At 45.9% G+C, this 19,252-nt stretch overlaps 1 protein-coding gene across 1 annotated transcript in view; it reads left to right on the top strand.

Annotated features, from left to right (window-relative positions):
* The window catches only part of LOC115122392 (5-hydroxytryptamine receptor 2A-like), a 41,147-nt gene extending 28,375 nt beyond the window's left edge, over window positions 1-12,772 (top strand). Inside the window, exons 3-5 of the mRNA XM_065026021.1 lie at window positions 10,101-10,288; window positions 10,622-10,978; window positions 11,853-12,772. Coding sequence (XP_064882093.1) covers window positions 10,101-10,288; window positions 10,622-10,978; window positions 11,853-12,416 — 1,109 coding nt within the window. The 3' untranslated portion in view covers window positions 12,417-12,772. The remainder of the gene's footprint in view (window positions 1-10,100; window positions 10,289-10,621; window positions 10,979-11,852) is intronic.
* Window positions 12,773-19,252: the final 6,480 nt, after the last annotated feature.

The raw sequence follows: 19,252 nt of genomic DNA, 5'->3' as shown, positions 1-19,252 counted from the left end.
AATACTTTATTTACATAAGTATTCAGACCGTTTGCTATGAGAATCGAAATGGTAAATTCAATTGATTGGACATGATTCTGAAAAGCACACACCTGTCTATATAAGGTCCCACAGTTAACAGTGAATGTCAGAGAAAAAAATCAAGCCATGAGGTTGAAGGAATGATCTGTAGAGCTGCGAGACAGGATTGTGTCGAGGCACAGATCTGGGGAAGGGGACCAAAACATAATTCTGCAGCATTGAAGGTCCCCAAGAACACAGTGGCCTCCATCATTCTTAAATGGAAGAAGTTTGGAACCACCAAGACTCTTCCTGAGTGTTGGCCACCTGGCCAAACTGAGCAATCAGGGAGAAGGGCCTTGGACAGGGAGGTGACCAAGATCCAGATGGTCACTCTGACAGAGCTCTAGAGTTCCTCTGTGGAGATGAAAGAACCTTCCAGAAAGACAACTATCTCTGCAGCACTCCACCAATCAGGCCTTTATGGTAGAGTGGCCAGACAGAAGCCACTCCTCAGTGGCCCAAGTCTGACAGAATCCATGTACACACGCTGGCAGAGGTTGTATCAGTTTCCTGGTATTCTGAGTTTCCACCCTGGACCAATACCCTCTCTCTTTACAGAGAGCTAGTATGCTCTTATCGTCCTGTGCCATGCCAGGGGATGGTCTGTGTGGACCAATACCCTCTCTCTTTACAGAGAGCTAGTATGCTCTTATCGTCCTGTGCCGTGCCAGGGGATGGTCTGTGTGGACCAATACCCTCTCTCTTTACAGAGAGCTAGTATGCTCTTATCGTCCTGTGCCGTGCCAGGGGATGGTCTGTGTGGACCAATACCCTCTCTCTTTACAGAGAGCTAGGATGGTCTGTGCCGTGGATGGTCTGTGTGGACCAATACCCTCTCTCTTTACAGAGAGCTAGTATGCTCTTATCGTCCTGTGCCGTCCAGGGGATGGTCTGTGTGGACCAATACCCTCTCTCTTTACAGAGAGCTAGTATGCTCTTATCGTCCTGTGCCATGCCAGGGGATGGTCTGTGTGGAATAGTAAGTTGTTTATGTTCCCCTCTTTATAGCAGTCAGCAAATAGTGATGTAATGACCTCTACACAGAGGAAAGCCCTGGGACAGGGGGTGGGGGAGACTGTGATGACCTCTACACAGAGGAAAGCCCTGTGGCAGGGAGTGGGGGAGACTGTGATGACCTCTACACAGAGGAAAGCCCTGGGGCAGGGGAGACTGTAATGACCTCTACACAAAGGAAAGCCCTGGGGCAGGGGGTGGGGGAGACTGTGATGACCTCTACACAGAGGAAAGCCCTGGGGCAGGGGAGACTGTAATGACCTCTACACAGAGGAAAGCCCTGGGGCAGGGGGTGGGGGAGACTGTGATGACCTCTACACAGAGGAAAGCCCTGGGGCAGGGGGTGGGGGAGACTGTGATGACCTCTACACAGAGGAAAGCCCTGGGGCAGGGGTGGGGAGACTGTAATGACCTCTACACAGAGGAAAGCCCTGGGGCAGGGGGTGGGGAGACTGTAATGACCTCTACACAGAGGAAAGCCCTGGGGCAGGGGGTGGGGGAGACTGTGATGACCTCTACACAGAGAAAGCCCTGGGGCAGGGGGTGGGGGAGACTGTGATGACCTCTACACAGAGGAAAGCCCTGGGGCAGGGGTGGGGAGACTGTAATGACCTCTACACAGAGGAAAGCCCTGGGGCAGGGGGTGGGGAGACTGTGATGACCTCTACACAGAGGAAAGCCCTGGGGCAGGGGTGGGGGAGACTGTGATGACCTCTACACAGAGGAAAGCCCTGGGGCAGGGGTGGGGGAGACTGTGATGTGATGACCTCTACACAGAGGAAAGCCCTGGGGCAGGGGGTGGGGGAGACTGTGATAACCTCTACACAGAGGAAAGCCCTGGGGCAGGGGGTGGGGGAGACTGTGATGACCTCTACACAGAGGAAAGCCCTGGGACAGGGGTGGGGAGACTGTGATGACCTCTACACAGAGGAAAGCCCTGGGGCAGGGGGGGGGAGACTGTGATGACCTCTACACAGAGGAAAGCCCTGGGACAGGGGTGGGGAGACTGTGATGACCTCTACACAGAGGAAAGCCCTGGGGCAGGGGGTGGGGGAGACTGTGATGACCTCTACACAGAGTAAAGCCCTGGGGCAGGGGTGAGGGTGGGGGAGACTGTGATGACCTCTACACAGAGGAAAGCCCTGGGACAGGGGGGTGGGGGAGACTGTGATGTGATGACCTCTACACAGAGGAAAGCCCTGGGGCAGAGGGTGGGGGAGACTGTGATGACCTCTACACAGAGTAAAGCCATGGGGCAGGGGGTGGGGAGACTGTGATGACCTCTACACAGAGGAAAGCCCTGGGACAGGGGGTGGGGAGACTGTGATGTGATGACCTCTACACAGAGGAAAGCCCTGGGACAGGAGGTGGGGGAGACTGTGATGTGATGACCTCTACACAGAGGAAAGCCCTGGGGCAGGGGGTGGGGGAGACTGTGATGACCTCTACACAGAGTAAAGCCCTGTGGCAGGGGGTGGGGGAGACTGTAATGACCTCTACACAGAGGAAAGCCCTGGGGCAGGGGGTGGGGAGACTGTGATGACCTCTACACAGAGGAAAGCCCTGGGACAGGGGTGGGGAGACTGTGATGACCTCTACACAGAGGAAAGCCATGGGGCAGGGGGTGGGGGAGACTGTGATGCCTACACAGAGGAAAGCCATGGGGCAGGGGGTGGGGAGACTGTGATGTGATGACCTCTACACAGAGTAAAGCCCTGGGGCAGGGGGTGAGGGTGGGGAGACTGTGATGACCTCTACACAGAGGAAAGCCATGGGACAGGGGGTGGGGGAGACTGTGATGTGATGACCTCTACACAGAGGAAAGCCCTGGGGCAGAGGGTGGGGAGACTGTGATGACCTCTACACAGGTAAAGCCATGGGGCAGGGGTGGGGGAGACTGTGATGACCTCTACACAGAGGAAAGCCCTGGGACAGGGGTGGGGGAGACTGTGATGTGATGACCTCTACACAGAGGAAAGCCCTGGGACAGGAGGTGGGGAGACTGTGATGTGATGACCTCTACACAGAGGAAAGCCCTGGGGCAGGGGGTGGGGGAGACTGTGATGACCTCTACACAGAGTAAAGCCCTGTGGCAGGGGGTGGGGAGACTGTAATGACCTCTACACAGAGGAAAGCCCTGGGGCATGGGGTGGGGGAGACTGTAATGACCTCTACACAGAGGAAAGCCCTGGGGCAGGGGGTGGGGAGACTGTGATGACCTCTACACAGAGGAAAGCCCTGGGGCAGGGGGTGGGGAGACTGTGATGACCTCTACACAGAGGAAAGCCCTGGGGCAGGGGGTGGGGGAGACTGTGATGTGATGACCTCTACACAGAGGAAAGCCCTGGGGCAGGGGGTGGAGGAGACTGTAATGACCTCTACACAGAGGAAAGCCCTGGGGCAGGGGTGGGGAGACTGTGATGACCTCTACACAGAGGAAAGCCCTGGGGCAGGGGGTGGGGAGACTGTGATGACCTCTACACAGAGGAAAGCCCTGGGGCAGGGGGTGGGGGAGACTGTGATGACCTCTACACAGAGGAAAGCCCTGGGACAGGGGGTGGGGAGACTGTGATGACCTCTACACAGAGGAAAGCCATGGGGCAGGGGGTGGGGGAGACTGTGATGACCTCTACACAGAGTAAAGCCCTGGGGCAGGGGGTTGGGGTGGGGGAGACTGTGATGACCTCTACACAGAGTAAAGCCCTGGGGCAGGGGGTGGGGGAGACTGTGATGTGATGACCTCTACACAGAGGAAAGCCCTGGGGAAGGGGGTGAAAATTCTCCTCTGCCATTGTTGGGCTCAAGGGTTTTTACACATCTCACTTCAGTGCTAATTGAAGTTGATGCCAGGTCTGTTCTGTCCTAGCAGCTTGGTAACTTAGTAGCCTTATTTACTTAGGTTTATAACACAATTACCTAGAGATTGCTATATTCTTCAGACTGAACATTACTCAGTTCTTCTGATGGTACAGTATTTCCAGGTTTTTGCTGTGTTTCTTCTGCAGGTTTTGGTGTCTTATAAGTTTTGTCTTGATAGTCCTTGGTCGAAAAAATCCTTCCAGATAATTTTGTCCAAAATCAAGGTTGTAATTTTGATTTGGAGTGAAAGTTTTGATGTAGAGAGTAGAGTATATGTATGTATGTATGTAGAGTATCCTTTATAAGTCCTTGCAAAACAATCCAAGTTTATCTACGATTATCCAGGAGCTCATGACCTCTCTTTCTCTCTCTATCTCTATCCATCTCTTTCTCTCTCTATCTCTATCCATCTCTTTCTCTCTCTATCTCTGTCTATCTATCTATATCTCTTTCTCTCTCTATATCTCTATCTATCTATATCTCTTTCTCTCTCTATCTCTATCCATCTCTTTCTCTCTCTATCTCTGTCTATCTATCTATATCTCTTTCTCTCTCTTTCTCTCTATCTCTGTCTATCTATCTATATCTATTTCTCTCTCTATCTCTTTCTCTCTCTATCTCTATCCATCTCTTACTCTCTCTATCTCTGTCTATCTATCTATATCTCTTTCTCTCTCTCTCTCTATCCATCTCTTTCTCTCTCTATCTCTGTCTATCTATCTATATCTCTTTCTCTCTCTATCTCTATCCATCTCTTTCTCTCTCTATCTCTGTCTATCTATCTATATCTCTTTCTCTCTCTATCTCTATCCATCTCTTTCTCTCTCTATCTCTATCCATCTCTTTCTCTCTCTATCTCTGTCTATCTATCTATATCTCTTTCTCTCTCTATCTCTGTCTATCTATCTATATCTCTTTCTCTCTCTATCTCTATCCATCTCTTTCTCTCTCTATCTCTGTCTATCTATCTATATCTCTTTCTCTCTCTATCTCTATCCATCTCTTTCTCTCTCTATCTCTGTCTATCTATCTATATCTCTTTCTCTCTCTATCTCTGTCTATCTATCTATATCTCTTTCTCTCTCTATCTCTGTCTATCTATCTATATCTATTTCTCTCTCTATCTCTATCTATCTCTTTCTCTCTCTATCTCTATCCATCTCTTTCTCTCTCTATCTCTGTCTATCTATCTATATCTCTTTCTCTCTCTATCTCTATCTATCTATATCTCTTTCTATCCATCTCTCTTATCTCTATCCATCTCTGTCTATCTATCTCTGTCTATCTATCTATATCTCTTTCTCTCTCTATCTCTATCCATCTCTTTCTCTCTCTATCTCTGTCTATCTATCTATATCTCTTTCTCTCTCTATCTCTATCCATCTCTTTCTCTCTCTATCTCTATCCATCTCTTTCTCTCTCTATCTCTGTCTATCTATCTATATCTCTTTCTCTCTCTATCTCTATCCATCTCTTTCTCTCTATATCTCTGTCTATCTATCTATATCTCTTTCTCTCTCTATCTCTGTCTATCTATCTATATCTCTTTCTCTCTCTATCTCTATCCATCTCTTTCTCTCTCTATCTCTGTCTATCTATCTATATCCCTTTCTCTCTCTATCTCTGTCTATCTATCTATATCTCTTTCTCTCTCTATCTCTATCCATCTCTTTCTCTCTCTATCTCTGTCTATCTCTTTCTATATCTCCATCTTCTCTCTATCTCTCTATCCATCTCTTTCTCTCTCTATCTCTGTCTATCTATCTATATCTCTTTCTCTCTCTATCTCTGTCTATCTATCTATATCTATTTCTCTCTCTATCTCTATCTATCTCTTTCTCTCTCTATCTCTATCCATCTCTTTCTCTCTCTATCTCTGTCTATCTATCTATATCTCTTTCTCTCTCTATCTCTATCTATCTATATCTCTTTCTCTCTCTATCTCTCTCTATCTCTATCCATCTCTTTCTCTCTCTATCTCTGTCTATCTATCTATATCTCTTTCTCTCTCTATCTCTGTCTATCTATCTATATCTCTTTCTCTCTCTATCTCTGTCTATCTATCTATATCTCTTTCTCTCTCTATATATCTCTATATCTATCTATCTATCTATCTATCTATCTATCTATCTATCTATCTATCTAGTAAACATTACACTCACAATAGTTTCAAAATAACGTACATTTCAAATGTTATATTATTGTGTATGTACAGTGTTGTAACAATGAGCACATAGTTGAAGTATGAGAGGGAAGATAAATAGACTGATACATATATGTTGTATTTACAATGTTGTTTGTGCTCCTCTGGTTGACCCTTTCTCATGGCAACGGGACACACACCTGGCTGCTGTGATGCACACTGTGGTATTTCTCCTAATAGTTGGAGTTTATCAAAATTGGGTTTGTTTTCAAATTATTTTTGGATCTGTGTAATCTGAGGGAAATATGGTCGTACATTTGGCAGGAGGTTAGGAAGTGCAGCTCAGTTTCCACCTCATTTTGTGGGCAGTGAGCACGTAGCCTGTCTTCTCTCCAGAGCCAGGTCTGCCTAAGGCGGCCTTTCTCAATAGCAAGGCTATGCTCACTGAGTCTGTACATAGTCAAAGCTTTCTTTAATTTTGGGTCACTCAATGTCGTCAGGTATTCTGTCACTGTGTACTCTATGTTTAGGGCCAAATAGCATTCTAGTTTACTCAGTTTTCTTGTTAATTCTTTCCTATGTTTCAAGTAATCACCTTATTTTTGTTTTCTCATCATTTTTTGGGGTCTGATTGTGCTGCTGTCCTGGGGCTCTGTGGGGTCTGTTTGTGTTTGTCAACAGAGTACCAGCTTGCTTAGGGGACTCTTTTCCAGGTGAATCTCATTATCTTTCACTCAATTCAATTCATTTCAAGAGGGGCTTTATATGTTTACATTTAAATAAACAATTAACAAAAGTGACGAACCAAATCCATGAGGACTAGATAATAACAACAAGAAAAGCAATACTCAGTGACATTACAGTACTAATTCTATCATGATAGAGACATAGGTTCTAATGTTATTGGTCTGATTGGTCGTTCCCTGGCTGTACCTGCTGGTGTGGCAGGAAGCTATGTACATAGGTTCTAATGTTATTGGTCTGATTGGTCGTTCCCTGGCTGTACCTGCTGGTGTGGCAGGAAGCTATGTACATAGGTTCTAATGTTATTGGTCTGATTGGTCGTTCCCTGGCTGTACCTGCTGGTGTGGCAGGAAGCTATGTACATAGGTTCTAATGTTATTGGTCTGATTGGTCGTTCCCTGGCTGTACCTGCTGGTGTGGCAGGAAGCTATGTACATAGGTTCTAATGTTATTGGTCTGATTGGTCGTTCCCTGGCTGTACCTGCTGGTGTGGCAGGAAGCTATGTACTTTGCTGCAAATGTTCCATAAAAGGGTTTTCTCCCAATAGATATGGGATTTTCTCCTTTCTCTCACTCATACAGATAAGTAATGTGAATAGGACAGCCAGGTAAGAGGGTGACAGGTCAGGTTGTGTGTCCAGTGTGTGTGTGTCCAGTGTGTGCATGTCCAGTGTGTGTGTGTGTGTGTCCAGTGTGTGTGTGTCCAGTTTGTGTGTGTCCAGTGTGTGTGTGTGTCCAGTGTGTGTGTGTGTCCAGTGTGTGTGTGTGTGTGTGTCCAGTGTGTGTGTGTGTCCAGTGTGTGTGTGTGTGTGTGTCCAGTGTGTGTGTGTCCAGTTTGTGTGTGTCCAGTGTGTGTGTGTGTCCAGTGTGTGCATGTCCAGTGTGTGTGTGTGTGTGTGTCCAGTGTGTGTGTGTCCAGTTTGTGTGTGTCCAGTGTGTGTGTGTGTCCAGTGTGTGTGTGTGTGTGTGTCCAGTGTGTGTGTGTGTCCAGTGTGTGTGTGTGTGTGTGTCCAGTGTGTGTGTGTCCAGTTTGTGTGTGTCCAGTGTGTGTGTGTGTCCAGTGTGTGTGTGTCCAGTGTGTGTGTGTGTGTGTGTCCAGTGTGTGTGTGTGTCCAGTGTGTGTGTGTACAGTGTGTGTGTGTCCAGTGTGTGTGTGTCCAGTGTGTGTGTGTGTGTGTGTCCAGTGTGTGTGTGTGTCCAGTGTGTGTGTGTACAGTGTGTGTGTGTCCAGTGTGTGTGTGTGGGTGTGTCCAGTGTGTGTGTGTCCAGTGTGTGTGTGTGGGTGTGTCCAGTGTATGTGTGTGTGTGTGTGTGTGTGTGTGTCCAGTGTTTGTGGGTGTGTGTGGGTGTGTCCAGTGTGTGTATGTGGGTGTGTTTGTGTATGTGGGTGTGTCCAGTGTGTGTGTGTGTGTGTGTGTGTGTGTGTGTGTCCAGTGTTTGTGTGTGTGTGTGTGTGTGTGTCCAGTGTTTGTGTGTGTTTTGTGTGTGTGTGTGTGTGTGTGTGTGTGTGTGTGTGTGTCCAGTGTGTGTGTGTGTGTGTGTGTGTGTGTGTGTGTGTGTGTGTGTGTGTGTGTGTGTGTGTGTGTGTGTGTGTGTGTGTCCAGTGTTTGTGTGTGTGTGTGTGTGTGTGTGTGTGTGTGTGTCCAGTGTTTGTGTGTGTGTGTGTGTGTGTGTGTGTGTGTGTAGGCAGATAACAAGGTAACAGGTCATGTTGTGGTTTCAGAACAATCAGAGGATCCGATCACATCAGATGAAAGATTAATTAGAGATTATTTAGATAAGAGATTAGAGTAAATGAAGTAATCTATTCCCTATCTCTGTCTGTCTGTTGACCGGTCTCTCTCTCGCTTTCTCGCTCACTGCGTACCAGAGGAGGCTGGTGGGAGGAGATATAGGAGGACAGGCTCATTGTAATGCCTGGAATGGAATCAATTGAATGTTACCAAACACATCAAACACATGGAAACGTGTTTGACTCCATTCCAGCCATTAGAAAGCTCCTCCCACCAGCCTCCTCTGCTACATACCCCTCTCTCTCTCTCTTTTCTTTCGGGTTTTCCCCTCCCCCCTCTCTCCCTCTTTTCTCTACTCCCCTCTCTATATTCTTCTCTTGTCCTTTTCCCTAGATTTATTGATGGCTATTTGGGCTGCACAACAAGGACAAACACTTCATCACTCTCCTCCCTCCAATCATTCTCTTTTTCTCTCCTTCTCTTTCTGTCTCTGGCTCTCTCCACATTGTGTCCACGCATTTCCCAGTCATTAGCCTCCACAGTGTACATCTGTCTCTCTCCCCTCTCCCTCCTTCCCTCCCTTTGTTCTCTCCTTCTCTCATCCCTCTCTTTTGTTCTGTGGTATCGTTAGCCTCCACAACAAGGACAAAATGTTAATCTCTCTCTTCCCCCAGCTCCTTACCATCCTCTCTTCCCCCTCTCTTCCCCCAGCTTCTTACCATCCTCTCTTCCCCCAGCTTCTACCATCCTCTCTTCCCCCCTCTCTTCCCCCAGCTTCTTACCATCCTCTTCCCCCAGCTTCTTACCATCCTCTCTTCCCCAGCTTCTACCATCCTCTCTTCCCCCTCTCTTCCCCCAGCTTCTTACCATCCTCTCTTCCCCAGCTTCTACCATCATCTCTTCCCCCAGCTTCTTACCATCCTCTCTCATTGCAGCCCTTTTTTCTCACTCCAAAAGTCCTCCATAACAACAATGACTCATCCATCTGTCTCTCTCCTTCTCTCTGTCTCTCTCTCCTTCTCTCTGTCTCTCTCTCTCTCTCTCTCTCCTTATCTCTCTCTCTCCTTATCTCTCTCTGTCTCTCTCTCTCTCCACTCTGTCTCTCTCTCTCTACTCTGCCTCTCTGTCTCTCTTCTTCTCTCATTCTCTCTCTCTCTCCTTCTCTTGTCCCTCTTTCATCTCCATCTGTCTCTCTCTCCTTCTGTCATCCCTCTCTCTTTCTCTCATCTCTCTATCTCGCTCCTCTCTCTCTCTGTCTCTCTCTTCTCCTACGAGTGTCCATCCCCATGCCGGTCATTGGCCTTCACAACAAGGTCTTCATCCCTCCTTCCCTCCCTCTCTAATCCCACCTCCTTCTCTAATGATTACTTATCTTCTCATCCCCCTCTCTTTCTCTCTCTCCTTCTCTTCCTTTCTCTCTCTCTCCCTCTCCCTCTATTCTAGGTGTGTCCATGCCTATCCCGGTGACTGACCTTCACAACAAGGACAAGGTGTTCATGCCTCTCTAATCACTTTCTCTCTATTTTCATCCATCTCTCCTATAGGTGTGTCCATGCCTATCCCGGTGATCGGCCTTCACAACAAAGACAAGGTGTTTGTCAACGGCAGCTGTGTTCTGAACGAGGAGCGCTTCATGCTGGTTGGCTCCTTCGTGGCTTTCTTCATCCCATTGGTCATCATGGTTGTGTCCTACTGCCTCACCATACAGGTCAGAGAGTGTTTTGATTGGCTAGTTATTTGATGTTCTGTCATTTGATTGGCTAACCAATGAATTCCTCCAGCCTCTAATTGAATTCCATTGGTCATCATGTTAGTTTTGTAGTGCCTTACTATACAGGTCTGTCAGACAGGAAATATAACACAGACCCACTTTGTTGGTGACAACCCCAGTAGAGTCTGTGTTTTGATTAACTAGCGATGGTCCATGTATTTGTCAGAAACAACTGGTCATAGGGCAGACAGGCTGGTCCATCTTTAGTTGTTGCAGAGAATGATTATTATTTGACTAATAATGGTATGTCTGTCAGTGGTCCATCATGACATCACATCGTGTCTTCCCTCCCAGGTCCTCCAACGCCAGGAGACCGTCTTCCTCTACGAGAGGAAAACTTCCTCCCAGCAGCCACTGCAGCCTCAGGCCACTCCCTCAAACCACCAGTCCCCGCCTCCAAATTTCCTAGGCCTGCCCATAAACATTGAGGCTCTTCCTCCTAGCAGACAAGGAAGTCTGAGCTGCCTGAAAGGGGCGGAGCCTGACCGGCAGACCGGCCTCTTAAGCAGTTCCCCCTCGGAGAGCATCAGTATGATTCCGAGTTCGGGGGTGGCGTCCCAGCTGAGCTCTCCGGCAGGGCGTGATGCACGGGACAGTCACGGGAGGCGGGGGATGATGCAGGCGATCAAGAATGAGAGGCGGGCCTCCAAGGTGAGGATCAACTGTAGACATCTAGCAGCTTCTCCTCTTAATGTCTCTTCTCTTCCGTTTCTTTCCATTCTGTCCTATTGCATTCCATCGCCTCTCATACGCCACTCTGATCTACTCTGTTCTAGTGTGGTCTCTGTTCTCCAATCTCCTCTGTTCTAGTGTGGTCTCTGTTCTCCAATCTCCTCTGTTCTAGTGTGGTCTCTGTTCTCCAATCTACTCTGTTCTAGTGTGGTCTCTGTTCTCCAATCTCCTCTGTTCTAGTGTGGTCTCTGTTCTCCAATCTCCTCTGTTCTAGTGTGGTCTCTGTTCTCCAATCTCCTCTGTTCTAGTGTGGTCTCTGTTCTCTAATCTCCTCTGTTCTAGTGTGGTCTCTGTTCTCTAATCTCCTCTGTTCTAGTGTGGTCTCTGTTCTCCAATCTCCTCTGTTCTAGTGTGGTCTCTGTTCTCCAATCTCCTCTGTTCTAGTGTGGTCTCTGTTCTCCAATCTCCTCTGTTCTAGTGTGGTCTCTGTTCTCCAATCTACTCTGTTCTAGTGTGGTCTCTGTTCTCCAATCTCCTCTGTTCTAGTGTGGTCTCTGTTCTCCAATCTCCTCTGTTCTAGTGTGGTCTCTGTTCTCCAATCTTCTCTGTTCTAGTGTGGTCTCTGTTCTCCAATCTTCTCTGTTCTAGTGTGGTCTCTGTTCTCCAATCTACTCTGTTTTAGGTTCTGAGGATCTTGTTCTCCAATCTACTCTGTTCTAGTGTGGTCTCTGTTCTCCAATCTCCTCTGTTCTAGTGTGGTCTCTGTTCTCCAATCTCCTCTGTTCTAGTGTGGTCTCTGTTCTCCAATCTACTCTGTTCTAGTGTGGTCCATGTTCTCTGTTCTGTGTTGTAGGTGCTGGGGATCGTGTTCTTCCTGTTTCTGATCATGTGGTGCCCCTTCTTCATCACCAATGTCACTTACGTCCTCTGTCAGGGTTCCTGCAACGAGCCTTTATTGGCTGAGCTCCTCAACGTCTTTGTGTGGGTGGGATACATCTCCTCTGGAGTCAACCCATTGGTCTATACGTTGTTTAACAAGACATACAGAAGGGCCTTTTCCAGCTATATACGTTGTCAGTATAACACAGGGCCGATGGCAGGGGTTAGTAGTAGATCGCTAGCTGTTCCCACCATCCAGTGTCCGTCTCATGCGGTCACGCCCATATTTGGACATCATGGAGGGAATGGGAAGAAGGGAAGTGTGGACCGGAATAGCAACTGTCGGAATGGTGGTGGTGGGGCCGACGGTAACGGGATGATCAGAGGGGTGGAGCCTGACGATCCTACAGATGACGGGATGAGGATGGATATGGAATGCCCCGGGATGATGTCGGAATTGGAACCCAGAATGTCGGAGCTGAAGCTATCTGTCGACAGCTTCTGCCACGCTCACTTGGAGCGCACAAGCAGCGTCTGATTGGTTGATTGGATAATTGGATTACGCCAGCTCTGCGGCTCATTGGCTGATGATGAACGGGCGGACTTGAAGTAATGTGAGGGAGGGAAGGACTGTAGTGGGCATGTATCAAATAACACCCTATTCACTGTGTAGGGCACTACCCTGAACAAAACTCCCTATTCAGGCAGCTCTCTGTAGGGCTATGGTCAACACTCGTGCATTACATGGGGAATAGGGTCAAATTTGAGACACAGCCACAGTGGGTGGTGTGGACACTTCTGGAAGAATGTATCATGGAAGGACTTACCTTGATTCTTAACCCTTGACCTGGGTGTCATGGACTTGTACAATTTAGAACCCCACAGAAGGAGAAGGAGAAGAAGGAGGAGGAAGAGACGAAGGAGGAGAAGGAGGAGAAGAAGGAGGAGGAAGAGAAGAAGGAGAAGGAGGAGAAGAAGAAGGAGGAGAAGGAGGAGGAGAAGAAGGAGGAGAAGGAGGAGAGGAGGGAGGAGGAGAAGGAGGAGGAGAAGAAGGAGATGGAGAAGGAGGAGAAGAAGGAGGAGGAGAAGGAGATGGAGAAAGAGGAGGAAAAGGAGATGAAGGAGGAGGAGAAGGAGATGAATGAGGAGGAGGAGAAGGAGATGAATGAGGAGAAGGGAGGGAGGAGATGGAGATGAAAGAGGAGGAGGAGGAGGAGATGAAGACATGATTCAAGGCTGAACAGAGAGAAACTCGAGACTTCATAGTGTATGTCCCGAATGGCACCCTAATCCCTACACAGTGCACTACGTTTGATCCACTACATAGGGAATAGGGTTCCATGTCAGACGCTGCCATAGTCAAATGCAGTCTAACTTATTGTGTAATGGATCTTAGTAACAATTCAGCACCATGGACACGACATAACAATACAACAGGTCTGAATGGAGCTTTTTCCAGTGTGTATAAAACAAGTCTATAATGGTTACTAGGGAGACTGGTAATGATGACTGGAGAAAGGAAACTATAGCCCCAATGACCGTCACAGTGTCACCTTGTGGTGAGACAGGGGGTAGCACCAAGAACCCACCTCATTAAAATGAGTAGACTGTGTAGGTAGAAGTCAATGGCCCTGACCACTGATACAGGGTCAAATTATTGGGTGTTGGGTAACCTGATCCCAGATCTGAGGTTAGGATTGACTTATTTGAATGCTTATATGAGGGTGGATGAAGGGGTTGGAAACACTGGTCTCAGTACAATGGATCTCTCTCACACATCATAATGTATTACCTCATACTGATGGCCACGGCAGGCAGTCCATGAGAAGACGGATCAAACCCAGTCCAGTTAAGGATGATCAGCACTCATACTCTGAGAGGCTTTCTGAATACAGGTCTCAGAGGGATTGTTTTGGTCCCTCACCGCCAGCCTAACTCCAGGCCTTGACCAGAACATAACCCCAACACTGCCATTTGCACAACCATACAGATGCAGGATCTTAATTTGAGCACTCTTTTGTTGCTGATCATTTTCCTGCTCAAGGTTTAAAAAATGCTTCTAAAGTTTGTAATGTCCACTTTAAAATGTCCAGATTTGATTTGCCCTAACAAAAAAATGATTGTTTCTTACAAAAAGAATTCCATTAATTATAATCCATATAATAATTCACATTTGCTATTGCTGCAGGATTATTTTCCTGCTCTGTCAAACTGGCTCAAATTAAGATCCTACATGTGTAGCTGTGATCACAACTCAACTATAAGCATAGGCTATAACCCTATCATAGAGCAAACCTCACCATAACCCAATCTACATTATATGAGTAACCCTATGGGCCTATATAACCCACATAGACCCTGACAGTTGTCCCTACAACTCATACTCAACGCTGCCACAACCACAACCAAAACACCAGAGCACCTGACTGAATGTACTACCTATGACAACCTCTGACCCCTCTACACAGGTCACACACAGGTCAATTTTTTTTATTTTAACACACTCTGTCTACGCCTTAAATGGCACCCTATTCCCTATATAGTGCACTACTTTTCACCAGGGACCATAGGGCTCTGATAAAAGTAGTGCCCCATGTAGGGAATAGGGTACCATTTAAGATGCACACTGTCTAGCTCCTAAGGAAGGAAGATGGAACAGTAGGCCTAACCGATCACTAGGAACGTTGGAGCTTTTTCCAGACAAAAGACAGAGGTCAATAGGACTACAGGCCCTTTGCCACGTTTGACATGAAGAACAAAAAAAAGGAAACTAAACCTAATAAAGAGGAGTGCAGAGAGAAGGGGACGCCGAGAGAAAACCCCCTTGAAAGAATCGGGTTTTGGTTTGATCCGAAATCAGTTTGCGAAACCAGTTTGCTTAAACAATGTATTTTAAGCTGTGTATGTGATCCGTAACCGTGTGTGTAGGATAGAGCTCTGGTCCAGGGCATTAGAGCTTCCTCTTCTCAGTGTTGCCAAACTAACGCTGCGCTCATGAAATCTCTCAAATTCGTAACTAAGGGCATACGACTGGGAAAAATCCAGTTTGAACGGCCTTCTAACTGGTATTACTAGTGGGAAACTCATCCATCATCCCTGAGCTACGACTTCTCCCACATGCTGACCTTGGACCTCACCTACTAAGGAAATGACCTAAATTACAGCATTTTCAGCAGCTAAATGCAACAACAAAGCATCATTTAATTTAACTAATTAAAAAAATGTCTTGATATGTTTGTTGAACATTGTAATTTGTTGACGAGCATGATGGCTGTACTTTTAGTCTACGGTTGATGCAACTTGTTTGCCATTAGCCGATTGGCTAATAACTAGCTCAAAGCATGTGAACACACACTACTGGTTGCTCCCAGTTTACAAGTAGTGTTTTCAGAGTTTACCACTTGTTATGAAACCAGCATAATGCCCCGGGCCAGAGTTAGAGATCTTTTATGTGTCAACCCCTTACGTTACAATCAAATCAATCGCCATTTTTTTATACCATTTACTTGTGAATATCCGTCAATGACACCTCTCGTGTTTTTACTACTTTAGTCATCCACACGACAATGTTTTTTATTTCATTTCTGTGTGATGCTGCTATTTATTTATTATTAAAATATCATTCTAATGTGTGCACAAAGTCTCCCTTCAGCTTGATGGATGGATGGATGAATGGAGGGAGGGAGGGAGGGAGGGAGGGAGATACTCTGAGGACTGCTGTTAGTTTGTCAAATGTTAATATATGGTAATTTTGTATGTCCAACTATGAATATTCAATTACATTGAAATTAATGAGTTTTCAGGTGGTGTATAGTGCAATGTCCCTGAAAATGGTTCTCTTACATTTTAAGTGATCCAGGTTCTTCCACCATGTTTCCCACATGTTCAGAATACACTTTTAGATAATATATGACAAATTGCGGGTATTATCATGACAAATTATGGGTAATATTTTATAGACCACCATAAGTCTGAATATTGATTAATTGACCCCAATGGGTCATGAAATTTTGTTTAACCAATTAATGTTGCCTAATATGGTGTGTTGTCAACAATTCAATCATATTTTTCACCAAAATAAGTATTTTTCTAAAATAATAAATGTACTCTATTTTTAGTGCACCATACTTTTTACTGACATATCAACTGCCTGGTTGAGCACATTATTTAAAAACGTATTGATTTTTAGCCTTTTTAACAAAACAATCTGTGACTGGTTTTCTTACAGCCGTCTCAGTGGGCAAAGTTAGAGTGCCACAACACTGAACTACAGCAACCCAAAAGGATCAAATTATGTGAATTCATGCAGGAGGGCTGGGGAAGTTGAACTGAATATTTTGAAATCCATTGTCTAACCGGCTGCTCTACCAGACGGTTGAGAATAGGGTTCAATTACAGCATAGTTATAGGCCATATGTATGCTATTATAAAGTTTGTCTAGTTATTGAGTGAAAGCCTCCCGTTTAAAGTATTGTTTGATTGATTCCCGGCTATGTGTTGAATGTAAGCCTATGTATTCCGGGCTTGACTGATTCCCGGATATGTGTTGAATGTAAGCCTATGTATTCTGGGCTTGACTGGACCCCGAACCATGGACAGCGACGCAAAAATGCTCAGGAGATCTGAGCATAAACAATGTGTTAAATGATGGTTATAGACAGGAACGTGCACCGATAGGGCTCAACCGGTGCCCAAGCACCTACTTTTTTGCCCTCCTATGAAAAGGTGTCGTCGCAGCCCGGTGGATGGAAGTAATTGTATTATTTACTTTTAAATGTTATTTTGATTATCTTTTAATTATTTGATTTAATTTTAAATGTAACAAATTGCGCATCAAACTAGCTAATTTCACAATCTGTTGAATCTCTGAATTCAACAGAATTCCCACACCCCGCCCCAATTGCGCCTCCTCCTTCTCTGGTTGCGGGCGCTGTGCTGGGAGACATGAATACTGGTAGGTGGCTACTTCTGAGTTTCATCTGTCATTCACTGTTAAGTCTTTCACTGTTAAGTCTTTCACTGTTAAGTCTTTCACTGTTAAGTCATTCACTGTTAAGTCATTCACTGTTCAGTATTTCACTGTTCAGTATTTCACTGTTAACAGTCTTTCACTGTTAAGTCATTCACTGTTAAGTATTTCACTGTTAAGTCTCACTGTTAAGTCATTCACTGTTAAGGATAAATAATTATACTGCTTCTTAACAACAGGCAGATGTTAGCAGATGAACAAAATCAAATCAGGTAAGAAATAGTTTGTTTCAAGAGCATATCTAACTATTTAAATCATGTATATTAGGAGTCACTAGCATCAGCTTGCTTACAATGTGTGATTGTGGCTGTGGTTGTAGAAAATAAATAGGCGTATACATTTTGACACTTTGGCTACAGAGGCAGTTGGTATGTTATATAAAATAAAATAAAAATCTATTTATTTTGAGCACCTTGACGCCTCTGTGATTGCCTGTTCTCAGTATGTAATGTGCGAATGAGTGATTTAATAAGCACCATGGACAGAGACGGACAGGCACGCGGTAGGTCTGGAAGAAAACAAGTGTTTGTGAAAGTTAACTACAATGCGTCACACAACAACAGTGAGTCTGTTTTCCTACAGAATGAGTTATTAGTGCTTTGATTCAGTATCAGCGTGACAAAAGCATCGGAACTCAGCAGACATGTATCCTAAATGTCACCAGCACTTCGTTGTCAGAGCCAGGAGAGAGCAGCATCGTTCCAATTCCAATCCTTTACAGTCCAGCCTACCGGTATGTTACAAATATGTGGCAGTAGTACGAGTATGTGAATAAGTAAAGAAAGGAACAACGACCTATAGCACCAAGCCGATGCTGAAGCTTATAAGAGTCGTCTAGATAGGCTGCTGTCTTCAGCCCTACACAGTGAAGCGTGTGCATGCGGCTTGCTCTACATGCTTCCTCCTAAATAAACCTACGTAAGAACACACACATATTTAGCCTATTCCTCATCACTGTACAGTAAAACAAAACGGCGAGAGAGGCAGGGAGCGCGTGAAACATCTTGCTTATTTCGATCGAGGTTATTATAACGTGTGGTCGGTCTAGTCTTGCCGTTTTTTCGGTGAAGCGCATGCGCACTAACATGTCTGGAATCTGCTGCAGCTCGCACTACAGGGCTGAAGGGTCGACGCTGCCTTGGTAACGTAACAACACACCGACTGGGCAAGAGTTGGGGACCCAGATATCCTTACATCAAAGGCTCCTTCCTCCTCATTTCCTCTCCATCCATCCCTCCGTCCCTGTTTCTCCCATCAGCCGAATCTGGACGGCTGTTCCTTCCGCTGTTATGGACCCGTGGATATGAAATCCAGACAGGACAGAAATATCTACAAAAATAAGAAAGAGAAGCTACATTGGTGAGTTAAATCCCGCTTTGCCTGTCATTTGTAACGGACGGGGGGAAATAGTGAGTTTAACGTTAGCAGCAGCAACAACAGGGGAATAGCACGTTGTTATTATGGTCGTCATGCATTAGTAAGCGTGGATGTATCAGTCGCTTTGCCATGGAGCAGTAGCACTTCCCGCGAGAAAATGTATACATTTGGTTACAGATTCATCATGCAATGAACTCAAACAAGCATAATCCGAAACCGATTATCGTTTGATTGACACGTTCTGTTTCGCCTATTTACACTGATTGATATTTTAATGTAAATCGACACGAAAGCTCTGTTCGGGTTATCTTCCTATCTAAATTGATGTATTGATCGTGGCTGCCAATATAGATAGATAGCTCTAGGATATTTTTGTAGTATGTGGAATTGACAGTTTGCCTATGCGAAACAACTGGCCATCGTTTTAGCCTAGAACAGACTAGTAATGTAACGGCTGGTTGTGATACAGCCTGGAATCGTACCCGTGTCTGGTGTGACGCCTCTAACGCTGAGATGCAGTGCCTTAGACCACTGCGCCTCTCAGGGAGCCACTCAGGAACTAGGCTTGTGTCCCAAATGGAACCCTATTCACTATATAGTACACTACTTTTAACCAGGAAGCATAGGGCTCTTGTCAAAAGTAGAACACTATATAGGGAATAGGATTCCATTTGGAACTTAGACAAGCAGTGACTATCAGTGTTTCACCACCCACTGAGCACAGACATCAATACAACTTCTATTCCATGTTGGTTCAATGTCATTTGTGGAAACAACATTGATTGAACCAGTGTGTGCCCAGTTGGCGACTTGGTTCTAGGGTTTAGTCCAATGATATATATATAAACCCTGGATTGCTGATGCTAGTATTGACCATTGGGAGGCTTTGAAGACACTGGTTGGCCATATTGGCTCTCCCCAGTTGGAGCAGTCCTCCATGCATTACAGTGTAGTCATTTAGCAGATGC

The sequence above is a fragment of the Oncorhynchus nerka genome, linkage group LG12 (assembly GCF_034236695.1).
Source record: "Oncorhynchus nerka isolate Pitt River linkage group LG12, Oner_Uvic_2.0, whole genome shotgun sequence".
NCBI lineage: Eukaryota > Metazoa > Chordata > Actinopteri > Salmoniformes > Salmonidae > Oncorhynchus > Oncorhynchus nerka.
This window is presented reverse-complemented; position numbering and strand designations above follow the sequence as displayed.